Source organism: Pseudorasbora parva, chromosome 12, assembly GCF_024679245.1.
Source record: "Pseudorasbora parva isolate DD20220531a chromosome 12, ASM2467924v1, whole genome shotgun sequence".
Lineage (NCBI taxonomy): Eukaryota > Metazoa > Chordata > Actinopteri > Cypriniformes > Gobionidae > Pseudorasbora > Pseudorasbora parva.
The window spans coordinates 11,400,483-11,420,656 of NC_090183.1; the positions used below are offsets into that span (position 1 = coordinate 11,400,483).

General features: G+C 38.0%; 1 protein-coding gene across 3 annotated transcripts; it reads right to left on the reverse strand.

Annotated features, from left to right (window-relative positions):
* Window positions 1-792: 792 nt before the first annotated feature.
* On the reverse strand, window positions 793-19,603 carry map3k2 (mitogen-activated protein kinase kinase kinase 2). Of its 3 annotated transcripts, none has more exons than XM_067459078.1 (17): window positions 19,114-19,603; window positions 18,028-18,046; window positions 17,541-17,656; window positions 16,331-16,371; window positions 14,974-15,073; window positions 13,894-14,007; window positions 13,690-13,786; window positions 11,748-11,878; window positions 11,561-11,640; window positions 10,511-10,578; window positions 10,323-10,415; window positions 9,994-10,212; window positions 8,560-8,708; window positions 8,340-8,471; window positions 7,381-7,510; window positions 5,790-5,967; window positions 793-5,494 (listed from the first exon to the last, which is right to left on the reverse strand). In XM_067459078.1, the coding sequence occupies exons 2-17, from the start codon at window positions 18,029-18,031 to the stop codon at window positions 5,275-5,277; spliced, it is 1,872 nt and encodes a 623-aa protein (XP_067315179.1). In that variant the 5' UTR covers window positions 18,032-18,046; window positions 19,114-19,603; the 3' UTR covers window positions 793-5,274. The 3 variants fall into 3 exon arrangements, with proteins under 3 accessions (XP_067315179.1, XP_067315180.1, XP_067315178.1); XM_067459079.1 differs by having other exon boundaries at window positions 13,894-13,983; window positions 18,028-18,100; window positions 19,097-19,603; XM_067459077.1 differs by having other exon boundaries at window positions 18,028-18,100; window positions 19,097-19,603.
* Window positions 19,604-20,174: the final 571 nt, after the last annotated feature.

Genomic DNA, 20,174 nt, shown 5'->3' on the forward strand with positions numbered 1-20,174 from the left:
AAAAAATACAAAAATTCAAAAAACTTTTTTTTTCTGGGTCCCAGGAGGTTAAATATACTTTTATTAACTCATTCATGTGGTCAAAAGTGACAGCAAATATATACATTTAGATATAGAATATCATATATATATATATATATATATATATATATATATATATATATATATATATATATATATATATATATATATATATATATATATATATATATATATAAAATAGATATTATAGAATATTATATTAAAGATATACATTAAAGAATCCTGAAAGAATGTACAAAGATTTCCGCGAGAAATATTAAGCACGTTTACATCTTGAGCAGCAAATCAGCACGATATATGTAGGGTCGTGACGATGTTGAAACTTCAGCTTTGCATGAAAGGGATAAATTATATTAGTACAGAAAATAGTTGTTTTACATTGTAATAGCCTAATATTTATTTTTGTTTTACTGTAATTTAGATCAAATAAATGCAGCCTGTGTAAGCATAAGCCTTATCAAAAAACAAAATAGGCCTATAGCCCATCTCACCGACCTTTATTTAAAAACATGTTTAAATGATGTTGAGATAAGGATAAAATATAATTAATGATAAATACTGCTCTCACAAAGAGCAATTTCTAGCTGTAAAAATTCTTAACATGTCTATATGACTAACATACTACATTTCCAAGACTTTTTCCCTGATAAGTTTAGGCTTTCCATGAGAACTAACCGTGATACTTGTACTGAGGCACAGCACACTGTGTGGCATAATCTTGAGACCAAATCAATGTAGCACCATGAAATGTGAAATAAATATCTTTTATTATTTATTTTCATCATCATTAGCAACACTTTACAAAGTGCCAGCCGTCATAGACAATTTCATAATGTCATATCCTGCAAACAGGCCGTTCAGTACTGCCATCAGCAGACCACAGAGCCCCGGTGGGCCTTTTACGATGTCAATCATGCGTAGAATTTTGAGTTAAAAAAAGAGAAAATAAAAATATATATAAAAAAAATATGCGTACCACTGATATACAGATTTGATATAAACAGGCTTATTGGTCACAAACCAAATTGAATTATAAACATGGCTTTTTTTCATACAATAGACAAAGAGAACAAACAACAGATACAAGTTCTGTACCAGATAAGTGTACCGTCTACAAAAAAACGTACATTTCAGAGTTCTAATCTTTTGTATTTTTTTTTTCTTTTTTTACTTTTCTTAGTTGTACAAGGCGCAAGGCATTGAGTGCGCTGGCAATAATCTCACTCAACCGGCACACAGAAAAGAAGTCTCTTTGAAACACAGACAAACACACACTCAGACAATATAACACCCATACGAACAAATACAAAGTGCATTCATGACCCTGGAGTGGCAGCAGTGGCGTGTTTGAGTTGACGGAGAACTTCCTGTAATTACTTGTCATAAGTTAAACAGAATGCATTCTGCAGCTACTTTAATATTGTTAAGTCACAAGATATTTTAAAGGGGGAAAAATCCAACATTTTATATACAGGCAAATAGTTATGATGCCACCTAGTGGTGAAAAAAAAACATTACATTCCAGTAGGAAGATTCCCGATTTGCATTAAACCATCCTCTAGCCAGCCAGGGTACCAGTCTTGTTGGTCCAAGTCAGTTTCTTTGGCACTGGTCAGCATTGAGATGTTTGGCTCTCATTATTTAAATCGGAATTTACAAAAGAACCAGCCATCATTTATGTGTTCATTTCACAAGAATGGGTAACGGCGTGAATTTGCCACAGATAAAAGTGCCAAACGAGAGCAAGTGACCATGTGACCGACTTGGCCAACAAAGCTGGTAACCAGGGCAACTGTTTTCTCAGATTCCCTTGAACAGGAAACAAGCATTCAGACACAAAAATCGCACGTCACTCACAAACACACGCAGAATGACTGACGAACACTGGCAAAAGTATTAAAATCAGTGTAAAAATCATGGTCTCAAAATGTGCAAACATTTCAGCATCAAAAAGAAAATTAACAGTACATACATTACAAACATACACTGCCTACTTTTCTTGTAGTATGTCTGTACACCATCTCAACAAGTAATGCTTTCGCTGCTTAAATGAAAATAAATGTGGATTTAGTTCTACGAACTGGCACTTTAAACCTCTACTGAGCAGAAATTCTGCTCATTACACTGGGTGCGGAGAATTTCCTTCAAATACTGCCACAGCAACCCAAGGTTGGCAACAGCGGGCCCACATCACATGGCTAATAAAAGAAACCCAAAAGGAAAGAAAAAAAGCTGCATGGGGCTTACAAAGTGGCCCTGCCCCTTTTTAAATGTCTTTAAGCCAAGTTTGGACTTGGATACTGCTAATACAGTTGGTCTATTGTGCGAGCGGGTCTTCCATGTTTTTCGTTCACAGATATCATGATCTGGAACAGCTGCATGAAATCATTCCAAAGTAACTCTACACATTGGAGGTAGACTTGCTTAGTCACCAACAGAAAACAAAACTGTAAACGTTTGCTTGGAGTGTAATCATACCATTTTAGTCCCGTTACTCTAACTGTACCTACTGAAAGCAAAGCTAGTTTCTCATGTTGTCACAATCTATTGAACTGGGGTTCATACAGGACACATTCTGCCATTAAAACAAGATGACAGATCCCATTTGACCAGCATTTGTTTTAGATCATTTTTGTCGGTGCATTGTTTTAAAACTAACAATGATCCGTAGACACATGGGTCAATGACAAATAATAGCATCCCATGATTCTTAAAAATGTTCTTTTTGTATTCATGTTGGTAACTGTTTAATGACCCTTAACATAACCAATAACATTCCTTTTGAATACAAGTTTACATTATAGTCATTAAAAAGATTGTTATTAAAATGTAATAATATAACATTTTACTACCTGAACTAACCTGTCATAAATAATCTAATATTTTAAAAAGACTTATTGACCTTGGCACAGAGTCATGATTGTGCAGGGGTCCTATACTTTAAATCCTTTCCTGATTTGTTGACTTCAAATATTAAAAATGCACCTTTTTTTATCATTATGTTACCAGGTTTAGTTTTAATCACCATGACATATTTGATATTATGCTCCAAAAATAAAATATCAAAATAATTTTAATTAAGACCATTAAAAATATGCTCATCACAATACGTGTTGATGTAATATATGCATTTTAATATTCAGGGTGAATTCAGGGTGATCGGGTCATCTCAATCACTTTTTGTCATTGAGATGACTTGGAAAAAGTGTCCAAATCAACCAGAATTTAACCTATTTAAAAATATTTTTAAAAATATGGCATAAATGTCATTGACCCACGTGTAAAATTTCCTAACAATTTACAGATTTACACAAGAGCGTGTTCTGTGCAAACGGCCTGTAAGTACGGCGCTTATTTTTATTCCTATTCTCAGGTCACCAAGCAAGCGATATGAAAATCACTGCATGAATTTTAAATATTTGTGTTTCCATTATATGACTATGACATTAACATAGGTGTATGTTAAATTACAAGTAGCATACGGTCATATTTATGAGAGAGGGGAAATAAATAACCTTCGAATTAAGAACGGCAGTTTGTGACATAAGGAATAAAGAAAACAAACCCAATGGATTATGGGAGGAAGTGAGGGTAACCCCCAAAAAGTATGTATTCACCTACATCTGAAGGCAGGCACTACAGCACTATGTGGAGGAGAGATCTTGAACAGCAACATGACTGCTCACTTAAATATCCAGGAGCGTGCACTAGCAGAGAGTGTGTAACCAAGTGCTTGACAAGTCCCAAGGCATCGTGGGATAGCGAGGTTAATTTATAGGCAAACCGTTAAGTACTGTCAAGTGCTGAGTATTGTTATGATCTGTGAAATTCTGCACATTCTGGAACCTGCAGAAATACATTAGAGTGAGAACAACACTGCTGAGGAATTGCAACATCAGACCTCTGGCATGGAAAATATCAGCAGAAAGGATCTAGGTTGTGTTGCGTTCACTGGAAGTGCACTTACAGTTTCAACTTTCTTCTCAAAAGCAATCCATTTTTCAATTCCAATCCAACGCTCTATGTTCTTGAGATTTATAGTGGAATCAGAGCGGTTCTTACTGTGTAATATGTTGGCGAACTAATGTCCAGGCACTAAACCCTGCCTGTGTGGTCTGGGTTTTTCGCTTTGGTGAGTGAGTGTGTATTCAACCTGCCTACCTGATCAGATTGAAGTGTACGGCACTGTGTAGAAAAAATGCACAGGTGAATCTGACCCGAGATCAGTTTGCCAGCAGAGGGACCAAAGGGGGAAAAGGCAGAGCGGAGCTGCTTATGCTGATCTAGAAACAGTATGAAGAGCCGAGCTGTTTTAAATCATTCCTGTACAGACCAAAAGTCAGAAGACTTGTGAGTAGCTGTGCATTAAACCTATAAAATTCTAGAAAAATGATTGGACACTTAAGACGGAGCAGAATACAAAAAAAGAGAACGGACAGGTTTGTAAAAAGGCACACAGTAAAAACAGAAACGAAGCAGAAGGTAGAAAGGAACGGGTACAAGAGATCCTGACGAATTCTAGAGCCAGACAGAGCGAATACACTCCGGTATATGTGGTTGCGATCGGAAGGTGAGAGAGAGTTCAGCAAACGTAAATGTTTTTACAGCATAGTGAGTAAATATTCTACAGTAATAAGATAACAACTTCGATCAGAGTTCATGTATGTGTGTGTATGTTCTAGGAGGACTGTGCAAGAAAATGAGAACTTTTAGGAGCCATGACAGCAGAGCAGGAGAGTCCTATACATCCTGTCATCTATTCTGTTTCGTTTCATTTTTTTTTTCCTTTCACCCTTTAGCAGCGTATTGGCGTACCTGTTCTGGGGTTGACATTCCGAGATCTTCCTGCATTAACCCAGTGCATCCAGAACCCAACCGGACTCCCCAGAGCTAAGGCTCACAATCATGGGGAATTTCAAAACATTAAAAACAAATCAATGCAAGTCTTTAGAAGACAACATCCTTTAGTCTTTTGGGGTACCAAAATCCATTAGTCTTTAGGGGTACTTACCCCTGAGATAAATTAAGGTGCAATGTTTTCGTACGGAATCAAGCTGCTCCAAATCACCGTCCTGTCCCAGCAGAGGTGTGAGATCAGGCCATTGCCTTCTTCGCTATGCGCTCTGGTCCAGTGGGGGCTCTTAGGCCTGCTGGGAGGAGTCTCAAAAGGGGATGATCCTACAGACACTTGTATGGAAGTCTCAGATTGGTCAGAGATGGAAGGTGGAGTGGCTAGTGGACAAAAGTGTGCCGCAATAGGTCCTCAGCAGCAGGACGCTGTTTAGTCTCCACAAAAATCCGTTTAAGGAAATCACGGCAGTGGTCCGACACGTGAGGCGGCAGAGTGGGGTTGGTGGGCTGTGTGGCGATTTTAAAAATGGCTGCCATTGCTTCATACTCCGCCCAGGGCGGCCGCTGAGTCAACATCTCCACCACGGTGCAGCCGATGCTCCTGGAATCAGAGTGGAATTACCATCATTAATGGGAGACAAGCGTGCCACTAGAAACAGAACAGGACTATTCTTAATTATCACAATTTCAGCTAAAGAGTGCCTTGTGCCAGGTAGTAAGTCGCATTTTACCAAAAAGATGAAGTTATGACACTTTGATTAAAAATTACGAGCTCAAAACAATTCTTAAAAAAAAAATGAAATGCATACATTGATGAATAATTCACAATAACAGCAATAACATTTAGAAAAACAATGTGGATGATTTTTCATTTCATGCAGACTTTAAAGGCTTACCAGACATCAGCTTTCCTGCCATACCCCTCTCCGCTGATGACCTCAGGACTCATCCAGTAGGGCGTACCGGTCACTGACTTGATGCCCGTTCCGGACAGGCAGATGGTCTGGAGCCGCCGACTCGCTCCAAAGTCACCCAGCTTCACATTACCTGCAGAGTCCCGAAGGATATTGGCACCTACATGAATAAAAGAACAGGAGAAAACATTTTCTCATTATGGAGATGGGAATATCTTCTTGACATTAAAAATAAAACTTGCAAAATCAAGTAAATTAAATATAAGAATGTCAAAAGTACCGTTTCCATTTTACAAAGCAGAAAATGTAATGGCAATAGTACTGACTCAAAAAAAAGACTGTTGTAATAACTGACTACTGACAATGGTTCATTTTTAAAAGGGACCTATTATGCTCCTTTTTACAAGATATTCACCGATTAGACATAACATTATGACCTAATATTGTGTTAGTCAGTCCTTTGTTGGTCAGTCCTTTGCCGGCAAAACAGCCCTGAGATCTGGGAAATTTTGGAGGCAAAATCAACTAAACTCTTTGTTGTGCTCCTCAAACCACTCCCGAAACATTTTTGCTTTGTGGCAGGGCGCATTATCCTGCTCAAAGAGGCCACAGCCACCAGGGAATACCGTTTCCATGAAAGGGTGTACATGGTCTGCAAAAATGCTTAGGTAGGTGTCAAAGTAACATCCACATGGATGGCAAGACCCAAGTTTTCCCAGCAGAACATTGCCCAAAGCATCACACTGCCTCCGCTGGCTTGCTTTCGTCCCATAGTGCATCCTGGTGGAACCATGTGTTGCCAAGGTTAGTGACGCAACATGCACCCAGTCATCCACGTGATGTAAAAGACAACGGATTCATCAGACTACTCGTTCGTCGGTTTGATTAGACCACACGAGGCAGCCTTCGCTTCCCACATGCATCAATGATCCTGTTGCCGGTTCACCACCATTCCTTCCTTGGACCACTTTTGATAGATACTGACCACTGCAGACTGGGAATACCCCACAAGAGCTGCAGTTTTGGAGATGCTCTGACCCAGTTGTCCAGCTATCACAATTTGGCCCTTTGTCAATCTCACTCAAATCTGTACGCATGCCCATTTTCCCTGCTTCTAACACATCGACTTTGAGAACAAAATACTCACTTGGTACTTAAAATATCCCACCCACTAACAGGTGCCGTGATGAAGAGATAATCAGTTGTATTCACTTCACCTCTCAGTGTTCATAATGTTATGCCTAGTCGGTGTAAGTCTCAGGTGTCCCAAGAATGTGTCTGAGGTTTCAGCTCAAAATAACCCACAGATCATTTACAATACCATGTTGTAAATGTAAAATATTTAATTAAATATGAAGGTATATTTTGCATAATATGCCCCCTTTAAATATTTTTTTGTCAATATTTGCTAACGTACATGAAGCACTGGAGGACTGAGACATTAAAAGAAAGTTATAAAACAAGGCTGACTGCTACAATTTCATTATTAGAGAAATCATTTTTCATTATTGCAGAATATATATGCAATTCAGCTTGTCATAATTGAGTAGATCAGGGCATGCAGTTCTCTCACCTTTTATGTCTCTGTGGACAATCATATTACTGTGCAGGTAGCATACGCCTTCTAGTATCTGCCGTGTATATTTACGCGTGACATTCTCCGTCAGGGCACCGTACGACTTCAGCTGGTCTTTAATAGAGCCCTATGGACAAACATAAAAAATTAAAAGGTGCCCTAGAATTAAAAATTAATTAACCTTGCCATAGTTAAATAATAAGAGTTCAGTACATGGACATCACATACTGTGAGTCTCAAACACCATTGCCTCCTATTTCTTATGTAAATCTCATAAATCAAAAACTCAACAGAAAAAAAAGTGCTTCTTAACATAAACCCAACCATGACGCAAACGTTGGGGATCATTTATATGCACGCCCCCCAACATTTGCATCTGTCCAACAAGCCGAATCTACTGATGGTAAACAAGACACTCGAAGAGAGCAAAAACGGCTGTCATGACACATCGTTGAGGTTTATTATAATCGGATACCACAACAAATCGTTCGTTTGTTCGGAACATTTCAAGCAAGCTTCACTCAGAGTCTTAAACTGAAGAAAGGGACAACTATATTCCTGCAAGCAGTAAGTAATGTATCCACTTATTGACTAGCTGTTTAAACAATTTCTGATTAAACTGAAAGTTTCTTAGAGAGACCGCATTGTCTAGATTACGCCAGATGCTAGTATGGTAACAATAGGAAACTCCAAGTATCATACAAAACTAAATAGTGTGTCTAATGACAAAGGGTAATATTATTTTGTATTACAAAATACAACCGTAGATACTTTGGTTACAGATCGTTCACGTGATCCTTCTAGCAAACGTCACCTTTTCCACCATACAAGTTAAAACGATAGTCAATGGAGATTGATAAAATGCAGATTACTTGTTTATTGGTGTTTTCAGATCGTAAAAAAAAAAAAAAAATCCAATACCATGCATTCAAGTCTGTGAATTAACATGCGCTTACCCCAGGCATGTACTCCATAAAGATGGAAAGTGTTCTTTCATGTGTGTCCCGCAAGCAGCCATAGTATTGAACAATCCGCTCATGGAAAAGATTTTTCAGCAGCTGAATCTCACACTCAAGAGCACTCACCTCCTGAACACGAATACAAACAAAGTGCAAATGTTCACTAGACACCATATTAAAACTGTCTATTTTACAAAGCCAAGAAAAAAAACGGTACCTTGCTGGTTTCTGGACTATCCGGGTCAAACTGAACCTGTTTAACAGCCAGTTCTCTGCCAGTGTCCGCATCGTAGCACAGAAACACTCGCCCGAACGCTCCTTGCCCCAAAAGCTTCCCTAGACGCCAGTTTGTGGGAGCCCGAGGGGCTAAACACAGAGAGGAGAGGAGATTAAGCACAGTCACATTTTCTACTTTTCTAGCTCTTCATGTTTACTGGATATGAAATGTATTAGACATGTGCCGATTTTCGATAATGCGATTTATCACGACAATGAATATGCACGATATTGTTATCGTCAGCACTTTAAAATATCGTAAATAATAATTTATTAACAATTAATAATTTTTTTATAATGCACTCAAGAATACTTTGCCCATCAACCGTATAAATGCCGCTCAATGACAGCAGAGGGCGCTGATCACAGATATACGTAGATACCTCATTAGCGACTGTTTCTATGGGCCGCTATACATTAGTCATCCGCCATTTTAGAACGGTCAAAGCCGGTCGCAAACACGCATTGTGACCATTCACATGTCACACTCCACGCGCAAGCTATGATTGACAGGGTAGAAGCAGTGCATATGGAGAGCGGGAGCCGTGCGTGCCCGACGCTCGTCCGTTGGGCATTCTGACAGCGCTTGCCTTGCTGATCACTCGCACCTGAAACGTGTATTACAAATACAGACTATAATGTTGTCCATTCTGTCACATTTGCCGGTGTTCTCCCCCAAGATGTGCTTTGATTTATGACGGGCAGCATATATCTACTGCAAATGCCCCATTCCCAAACACACATGCATACAGCATATTATACAAGTTGTGCACTTGATAAAATGTAACAAAGTTAAGATACGCTTAGTTTAATCATTTAAACAGGCCTTGGAAGTTTGGGCAAAATCTTCTTAAAAAGTTCTTAAAGCTGTTATGCTAAGGCAACACTTTTTTTGCAACTTATTTCAATATCGTGATAATATCGTATATCGTGATAAAACTTCAGCAATTAATCACAACATGAAAAATTGATATCGGCACATGCCTAAAATGTATAAAAGCCCTGCACATTATGTAGGGCAGGTCTTTGACTGGATGGAGAAAAGTAAGCCCTGATATCACTTGTTACACATGTACAAACAGATCAATTCATATAGATTAGTTTTAAGATCTCTTTATCAACTTTTTAAAGCATCAAAGTGGTAGTTGGGTAGACTGCCAATGGAGAGACAGAAATTAGATTTAATTTCTTCACAGATTTACTCAAAAACATAATTTGTGTTCGAAGATGAACAAAAGTCTTACAGGTTTAGAACAACATAAAGGGGAATGTAATGAATGAAAGAATTTTCATTTTTGGGAGAACTATCCCTTTAACATATTTGTGGAAATGCATGAGACTTTGATATGAAAGACTAAACTGGTACAGCACTCACAGCGGCTGGGAGGGCTGATATCCATGACTGATAGAGTGGGGTTAGAGCTGGGCTCTATATCACTACCGCGGCGTCTGCGCCCTGGTTCCTCTAGCTCAGGAGTGAAAATGCTGCTTCCACTGCTAGTGCTGGGACTCTGCTGCTCGGTAGGACTGAAGCTCACCGGAGAACGGAAACCATGAGCCTGCGTCCGCCGCGCCCTTGGAAAGGTCTTCCGTCCTGTACAGAAAAAAAATCTAATTTAGGAACGGCTCATTGCAATTTCAGGATGCATGGTTTTGCTTTTTGGAAAGATGAGCAAATCATCTGTTTATTCAAAATACCCTCACCATCGCTGTAGTCCTGCAAACCAAACGAGATGTGATATCGCCTAGGATAGGTTCCTCCCTTCCCTGTTTTTTCAAACACTGGTATATCATATTCTGTGAAACAGCGAAGAAAAATTATAGAATTGAGAAATTCAAACTAACGCAAGCTTTCATGCGACATCAAAGCAGAAAGTTCAGCAAGATCTTACCAGAGAACTCTTGATGATTATCTGGGTAGCTCAGGGCTCGAGGCATACGAGATTTGGGATAGGTCTCACTGTAAGAGATCGGTGAAAGAGTCACTCAGTGTTCTTAGTATTTTTAATCTAAGTACAAACGTCAACTGCACACTACCGTTCAAAATGTTGGGATCAGTGAGATTTTTTATGTATTTATTATTTTTTAATTATGCCCCCAAGCCTGCATTTATAAAATAAACTAATTTATTTGATTTGATAAAAATTCATTAAAACAGTAATATTGTGAAATATAACTAGAATAAATTTAAAAGAACTACTCTCTATCCTAATATGTATCAAAATGTAACGTATTTCTGCAATTGCAAAGCTAAATTTTTAGCAGCCAGTACTCCAGTGTCACATGATCCATCAGAAATATGATGATTTTATGCTTTGTTATTGAAAACAGTTGTGTTATGTATGTATGAAAAAAAAGTGTGTGTGTATATATATATATATATATGTATATATATGTATATATATATATGTATGTATGTATGTATGTATGTATGTATGTATATATATATATATATATATATATATATATATATATATATATATATATATATATATATATATATACACATATATACACACACACACTTTTTTTTTTGGAAACCATGATACAGTTTTAAATAACAGCATTTATTTGAAATAGAAAATGTTTGTAACATTCAAGTAGAACTATCACTTTTGAACAATGTAATGCACCTATGCAGAATTAAAAAATCTTACTGACCACAAACTTTTGAACAGTAGGGTATGTCTGTGAGATCAAAAGTTTCTGTGATTGTCACGGGATGCCTGGTCATGTCATGTGGCATCCTGACACAGGTTAAAAGAATGCTGTTAATACAAGATCTGCCAACAAATCTGTGACATTCTGTCAATTTTCACAGAAAACACATTAACAAAAATTGCATTCATAGTAATGCACCTACACGAGATGCCTATAGACAGGGCACTGATTTCTGCAACAATTTAATTATGGCTGCAGGCACGCATCACTTAGTTGTTTACCTATCTAGTGGACTGTCCAGAGAAGGACAGCTCCCTGATGCTGAATTCTCAGGACTGCTCATAGACAGAGGGTCCAGCATCTAAAGAGAGAAAGACAGGAAAAGATAAACGAGCCATAATGACACAGATTATGCTGTTGGTTTAGTACACCCACATCAGCCAAAGCAGATGATATCAGACTATGTACCTGGTCCATGCTCTCTGGTATGAACTCGCCCTCACTGTTGATGCTGGTGAAAGAGCCGTTTCTGGCCACCTGCTGCAGAGCATCAGGAATATAGCCTGGAGGAGGAGAGCTACGATCGGTTGACTGAGAACCTGAAAATGAAGAGAGAGGACACAGACAGAATGCCATTTAAAATAAATTGTTTGTTATTTATGTAATGCCTTATGTAATTTAATAAACTAAACAGAGTAGTTTCTGTTAATTAGAGCAGAGGGTTTGAAAGAGTATCAGTCCAGTCATTTGAGAGGAAAAGGAAGCCATTATATTTTGTTAAAAGATTACTTAAGTCATCATTAAATGCATGCTGCGATCATTTGCCTTTCCTATTGGGACATATATGTGACCAATCACGGAAAGTAGGGACACAAATTATTCACAGATTCTGAAAGTGTAGTCTCCAAGCTTTCCAATTATGTGTAACATTTGGAACATATCTGATAATATTTGGAGAATTTGTGGCCATTTGAATGTAGGCATTTAGAAAAGTTAAAAACGAGAGAAAACAGCCTCTAAAGACTGTGCTGTTCTAACCTGTTCTCACCTGCTGGTAATGACAATAGGGCTCATTTACATCTCATTTAGATAAGCCATACCCCCTTTAAAGCTGCATGGTTGCTAGTAACGACATACGCAACGGGAAAAATCAGACCGCATACTATTAATAATAAAGGATAGCAGATGCTAAAATTAGATGCTAAAAGTCCATTATAGTAATTATTTACTATACGTATTTGAAATAAGTTGTTCGGGCACACTTTCTGTTTGCTCGGGTCTTCTATGTGGATGTACTGTGCGTCTGTTTAACAGGAAAAAAGAGAAATGGGTAAAATCTGTGACCTTGGCTATAGTGTAGGGGTAAGGTGCATGTCATCATTAAACACATTAGATGCTTAATTTCCACTTTTCTAATATTTTCTCAATTCGAATTGAAAATAAATGCCTTTCCGATCTGATATGTGATGGGAAAAAGGAGTAGAGAGAGTGTGGCAAAAGGCGGATTCGAACCTCTGATCGATTTGCGTCAAAACTTGATGGCACGCGCCTTACCCTTACACTATAGCCACAGTTACGGATTTTACCCAGTCTTTAATCCTGTCAAACGTTACTATCCATATAGCCTCTGACATCTTATGGTCAAACTCGTCTGACGCCAGTCCGATACATTCTTTCTCTTCGCTCAGTTGTAGATTAGGGATATTATTCAGTCTTATTATGCCCCTTTCACATTGCTCAGATCATCTCTAGAGCCGGCCAGAACGCTGCATAAATAATAAGCCACACGTCCCTTGGTGGGCGGGGCAATAACAAAAGCCAGTATGGAAATACACACAGACAAAACAAGTTGATTTCATCCTCAAAATATATGCTTTTAAATATACCAATACTGCTATCTCAAACACAGAGAGGCTTCTTCGTGAATAGATTCTGCACACAAAAAAAATTGAAAATCATATTTAAAAAAAATAAAAAAAAATGCCAACTTATCTCCCTGGTTTCAGTGACGGGTCACATATACAACTGAAACTGCTTATCAAACAAGAAAAAAACACGAGACTTGATTTTGTCTATCAGGAATTTACTGGATCATTCATTTGAGTGTTGTGGTTTGCTACTGCAGTGATCTAATGTGAGTGACAGGTTGTCCTGCCCTCATGTCAGAAACATGTCATAAGAGAAGAGATGTCACTGCAAGCAGGACTGGAAATTAATTTGATTAAAGATTACGACGGATTAATTGTCAATTCAATTAATTGTTCAATTGGGATTTCTCTTCCTTCAGAATAAAATGCACCAATGAATTGTGCACAAGAAGGCCAAGAAAATAAAATTAAGAAAGCAAATTTAGATTTTATGTTGACTTGGATGACAAACATGCAATTCAAAGACACTGAATGCAATTCACCTATGAGTGCCAGCATGCTCTTTTTATCTGAAGCACTGAAGTCGGTGTTGTCCAGGTTCTCATGAGCAGGCATCAGGTCCTTACTGGAGACAGAATTCTAAAAGTGCAAGAAACATATTACATTAAAGGCATTTAGGTTTTATATTAGGTCACAGGTCTCAGGCTACCATCTCCTCTCTGAGAATGTGTATAATAATCACTAACCTGAGTGCAAGAGGGGAGCACCAGCAAGATTTTTAGGCTCTTCATATGCACAGAACGATCCAACAGCTCCACGGCTTTATCCAGATCATCCTGAGTACGCAATGGAATCACAAGCTACAGGAAATAGAAAAGGGTATATCGACAGGAAAATAAGAACTATGAAAGCAACTTATCAAAACATTTTAATAAATATAGTAGGGGTGTCCCCGACTAAGAATTTGCACATTCAAATCAGAATTGTCGAATCTTTCTATGGTCGACTGATAGTCGAATCATCTGTGTGTGTGTGAATGGGTTAGGAAGGTAAAACTATTTTTTTCCTTTACACATTGCACACAGCAACTACTTTTAATAAAGCAACCAAAACTGCCTACCAACTGACAATGGCTTTCTTATTTAGGTTTAAATAAAAGGTAATGTGGTGGACAAACATTCATAAAACATTCTCATAACATTTTAAAGCAGCAAAATACAGAATATCACACAAATATATAAAAGAACATTTTGCTAAATAAACCTAAAAAGACTACCTGCCTAGAGAGGAAAAGAACATTTTGAGTGCAAAACATGCACGTTCTTAAGCCAATTGTGCCTAAAGGAGGTCGCACACCGGATGCGAAGCTCAGCACCGCGTACAAGGCATCTCAAACCAGACGTGAACATTATATATGTGCAAGTTCAATTTTTAATCGACTTCTGACAGAGGAGCAGCACGATGTGTGTATCTTATAGCACAGGGTGAAATCAGTATGTACATTGATGATTTGAGGGAAATATAATATAAAACTTTGAAATGAGGCTCTGTGGCGCGGCAGGATTTTAAACAACTTCCTGACGTGGACAGGCGCCAAATGCCGCCACCGGTGTGTGTGCACTCATTGAAAACATGTTTGAATTTTAAAGGCATGGCGGCGCTGTGCGTCCGGTTCAAAGCTCTTCGCGATCATAACATACGCGACTCGACTGTGAGATCGGTGGTCAAATCTGGCTCCGCATATCGATGCAGTGAATCTTCGACTATTCGTGGTCACCCATAAAATATAGTATATCATAGTGGGATAAAGCTGTGGCATCCATTACCTCATTATTTGTGTAATGCAGGTCCATGCTTTGCCCAAAGGCTACTTTAGCTTTGGCGCTCAGATCTTCCAGAATGACAGGTCGAGGGAACTGCAGGATCCTTAAGAAAAGAGAATACATTATAAAATAACACCATCTGTTACTTCAACAGAATCAATCAAAAAGTTCAGCTAATTGCATTCTCTAATTATAATAAATTACATAATTAGTACTGCATTATAGTTTATAGTGATTACATGAAAATCTCAAATAAAAAAAGAACATTATTAAAGGGTTAGTTTACTCAAAAAATCTGTCATTAATTACCCTCATGCCATTCCAAACCCGTTCGACCTTCGTTCACCTTCGATACCACAAATTAAGATATTTTTGATGACACCTGAGAGCTCTCTGACCAGACCATACAGAGCAATTTAATTACTGTACCACTTTCAAGGCACAGTAAAGACATTGTTAAATTAGTCCATGCTACTCTAGGGTTAAACCTTATTGTTATGAAGTGTCGAGAAAACTGTATGTGCGCAAAATGACAAAAATAAATAAAGCTTTATTCAACAATTTCTTCTCGTCTGTGTCAGTGTCCTACGCAGTTTACGTTGGCCAGCTCTTGCGTCAGCAACACACATGCGCCTTGGAGCTCACATGAACCGCTTCAGCCAATGGTAAGCTGGCGTGCTGCCGTAGCTTTGACTCAGAAGTTCTGCACTGTAATTAATAGGTCAAAAGCGTAGGACACTGACAAAAAAATAAATTGGTGAATTAAGTTATTTTTGTTTGATTTTAGCGAACAAAAAAAAAAAAATGTATTCTCGACACTTTATAAAATGAAGGTTTAACCACTCTAGTCATATGGAACATCTTAATGTCTTTACTACCTTTCTGGGCCTTAAAAGAGGTAATGAAATTACTGTCTATGGAGGGCTCAGAGAGCTCTCGGATTTCATCAAAAATATCTTGTGTTCCAAAGATGAACGAAGGTCTGACTGGTTGGGAACAACATGAGGGTGAGTAATTAATGATATAATTTTCATTCTGGGGTGAACTAACCCTTAAATTCATATTCCAAGGAGTGTCTTCCGGCAGGTTTAAGTTCTTAGCCTTTGTATATAGATGCACATATGACTGGCCAAACTACATCACTAATCCCCTTAGTTAATTTGGCTTAGAGCAAAACATCTTGTGTGAAGTGATCCTCAAGGACAGGGAATAAAAATGCAGGTTTGGACAAACTAACACAACAGCCATTACACGATAACTACAGGGCTCAGTCGGACCGGTTTAATTAAGAGAAACCTCAAGAGGGAAGTGATAAAAATAGGAAGTGTTGTAGAGCAGAAGCAGGACTTGTGGTCATTACCTCTTCTCTCCTCTGTACTCAAACTTCACCCTTACATCATTCTGTGGACAAGCAAACACAGTTTTACACGCATATTCACAACAGTCTGAATAGAACTGGGAAATATTATATCTGCAACATTTTTGGGGGCAATATAAAATTAAGCAATAATGGGCATATTGCATTGATTTGAGCACTTTTTTTTGCCTGTGACTATGTCATTAGATTAGTTTCACATTCCTTCCTTGTCTCATGACTCTGTAAATACAAAGAAGTTTGAATGATTCCTCTTATTGAAACTTAGTATAAAAAGGGCATAAAAGTAGGTGACTTCCATGAATCAGTTTAAATGGTATATTCGATGTTTGCAACATCACCGTCCAATGAAGTCTATGTGGGATATTAATACATTATTAAAATGTTTTTGTCAAAACCATTCAGATAATGTATAACTTCAAACAGAAATAGAGGTGTAACGATACAGCGTTATGTCAAGATAAGAATGCGACGATATGCATCGTTGATGTAAACAATATGGTTTGCAATTGTTTTATCCAAGACACAGCTTTCTGTATTTATAATGTATAATTCACCTAAAAATATACATTTGTCATGTACTCACTCTCGTGTCAAACCTATTATATTTTCGCTCAGTTTCAAAATGCAAATAAAAGATATTTGTTATGAAACCTGAGAGATTTCTGTGCCTCTACATATAATGTTGAATATAATATATAATAATGCAATGGGATAATATTATTATTATCAGGAACTACAAATTGACTATAATAACAAAGTATTTATAATAATAAAAACTACTTCGCCTTAAAATATCACGATAGTATTGTCACAGGTTCAGTGCATTTTGTATCGATTTTTGAAATTAGTGCATCGTTAATTAAATTTGATGATGTGGTCTCATGTACTCAGCGTGACACACACCGCAATGACGTCATTTTTGCCACGCACACCTTTGCACGCTCTTGTCATGGCGAGTATAAACCCGGCTTAACCCTATGCTACAGTATGTGCAAGGGGTTGGCCTGTATACAAACTGATGTCACCACCCTTATTCAGCTGTGGGCACATTTACAGTACATGCTCGGTTTTGCATGTGTGCAAGTGACAGATACGAGTTGTCATGATTTATTAGGCAATGTTTCCTTGAAGTTTAGCACCAACACTGCAAGCAGCTGGTGCTGATGTAAATTACAAAAGAGACAATGCAGACCTGGTTCTTTGGAGAAGAGGCCTTGGGTTTGCTCAGGTCAGACAGACCAGATGGTCGACTGGATCGATGCAGCACCACCAGGTCTTGCATGATGGAATTCAGGGCCTCCTGTTCATCTACAAAATAACAGTATTACAAAGTCTCATTATAATTAATAATACTTATGGTCCCACTTTATAGTAAATGTCTTAAACTACTACATACTAATATTTAAATTCATTATTTGACATAATGCACTTGGGAACATGCATGTTTTTACACATTGTATTTACATTTAAAAACTCCTGCATGTAATTACAGATGTATTTAATTAAACTGCTGACCCACCCTTAAACCTAACCATCCATGAAACCACCAAACATGTTCCTAACCTTTTTTGAAGTAAAATATGAATACAATAAGTGCATTGTACCTAGCATTTTTTATAGACGCAAGTACATAGCTACTAAAGACCTTAAATCCTTTGTAGTACTAACCGAGTACTTACCCATTTTGACAGATCACCGGTTCACCCAGGAGTAAAGGAAAGAGGATTCTCCCATGAAATGGGATCCTTTCTCCTGTAAAAGAGAACAATGCTTTTATTACATAAATAATTGCATTAATAAGGAAATAATGAACATATTTGTGCTAAGTGACAAACCATAGACAATCTATTAAGACTAGTGAAACCACTGGAACAAAATTGTTTCTTGTTGCCAATTCATGTTTATACAGCAGCACATTAGAAAGCAATGCTGTAGGACATGAAATTACATTGGAACACTTCTGCAATTATAATTTTGCAATTTGCTAAATCTCTCAAAAAAAGTCCGAGCTACAGTCATTCAGTGGGCAGCTGTCAAAATCTGAACTGAAGGACGCAGGATGACAGCAGAAGCTTCTTTAGCTAACACTGAGGTGTTTCTCCACACACACACATACACACACACTCTCACTCTCTCTCTCTCTCACTCAAACTCTCCAAATCATGACAACTAAAGTACAAGTAATCATCAATAGCTTAGATAAATAGCTTATTAGCTCATGTCATATGTCAAGACACTGCCGTCCCTCATGACCATTATAGTATGACCATGATAGTTTGAGTACAACATAGTAAAAACTCCCACAAAAATAAAAACACTTATATACACACATTAGTACAAACAGTAAAAGGAAATGTCAGTTAAAACTTATACGTTACTCTAACGGCACGCCAAGCTAATAACCAAGCTAACTAGCAAATATACCTGTCAAATCTATGGTAGGTCATAGTAACCAAATGCGACGACATGCTGATATTTAATTAAAGTCATACCAGCATTTAGGTATTCGATTAAGTCTTGTCTGAACGACAAGACAATGTCAAATATAACTACAGCCCTAAATCATATTTATAAACACACAGTTAGCCGCTTAGCTCTTAGGCCAAAGTTAGCATTGCGCCAGCATGCTAACGAACTGCTTCGTGTTTCAACAGCTACCGGAGAGATTCTTACAGATTTGTCTGATTAAAATGTCTTTGTTATGCAGCCACCAAATAAAACAGACATAAATAAAGAACATTTGATCACCTGGGTGAGCTCGGTCCGTTCACTTCCTCATCCACAGATATGAGGCCTCCAGACGATTCTGACACTCTTGACACTCAAATAAATGGTTTTAACTTCAGTCCAAGGCCTGGCTACACGGCCAAAACATTTCGCGCTGACTCCGACACGCTTTAAAAGCTAGTGAAAGCCACTGACGAAGATTCCAGGTCAATTTGTAAATGAAAACTTGCAATCTTCGACCGCGGACCGGGGTTTGTTTACATTGGGTTCAACGCGCTGGATCTGACGAAGATCAACTGTTGTCAATTAGACTGAGAAGAATTTTAAGATTCACGAACTAGGACGATAACAATGCACAAACTGAAAAGGTCTGGTAGGAAAATTAATCCAATAGAGAGCAACAACACATTTAGCAAAATATGTTAGGTATTAAGTACACTTAAAAACACTACACAGTGCACACGCAGACACACACTACTTTAGAACAGCACCGCTGTCCTTTTGACTCAATCAACTCGCATGTCTCCACAGCGCCATCTGCCGACTGCCATCTAATGCTTCAGTTGGCCAGAGACTCGCCAGTGTCAAGTTGTAGCCAATCAGAGAACGTGGTTCGCTTGTTCTCGGCCAATCACAACGAATGCTTAATCACAAACTCCCATTTGATTAACGGTCTGGTACATGTTGTTTGCTGCGTGCGCGAGTGCACCTACACGCTTTCTTTTGACAAATTATAGTTGGATATTTAGATAATTCAGACTAGGCGTTATTTTTCATATTGATAATTCAGTCTATATGCCGCTAAACGACAAACGTCGAATTTTGAATGACTTAAGGCTATACATGCTAATCATTTGACCTTCTCATATGTTATCCTGTTCATCAAACCATTACCATCTGGTGGATAAAGATGAGGATTGCATAGCAAATTATTTTACTTTCTGTGTTTGAAAAGTCATGTGTCACCAGTCAGTGTATTACATTTTATCTCTATTGAAAGGTCAAAAAAAGTTAATCTTTATTGACTCAAAGTCCCATATGGCATGTAAAGTTTCTGATATGCACTTTGTGTAGTTCAGGCAAGTTGTGACTTTTTTCT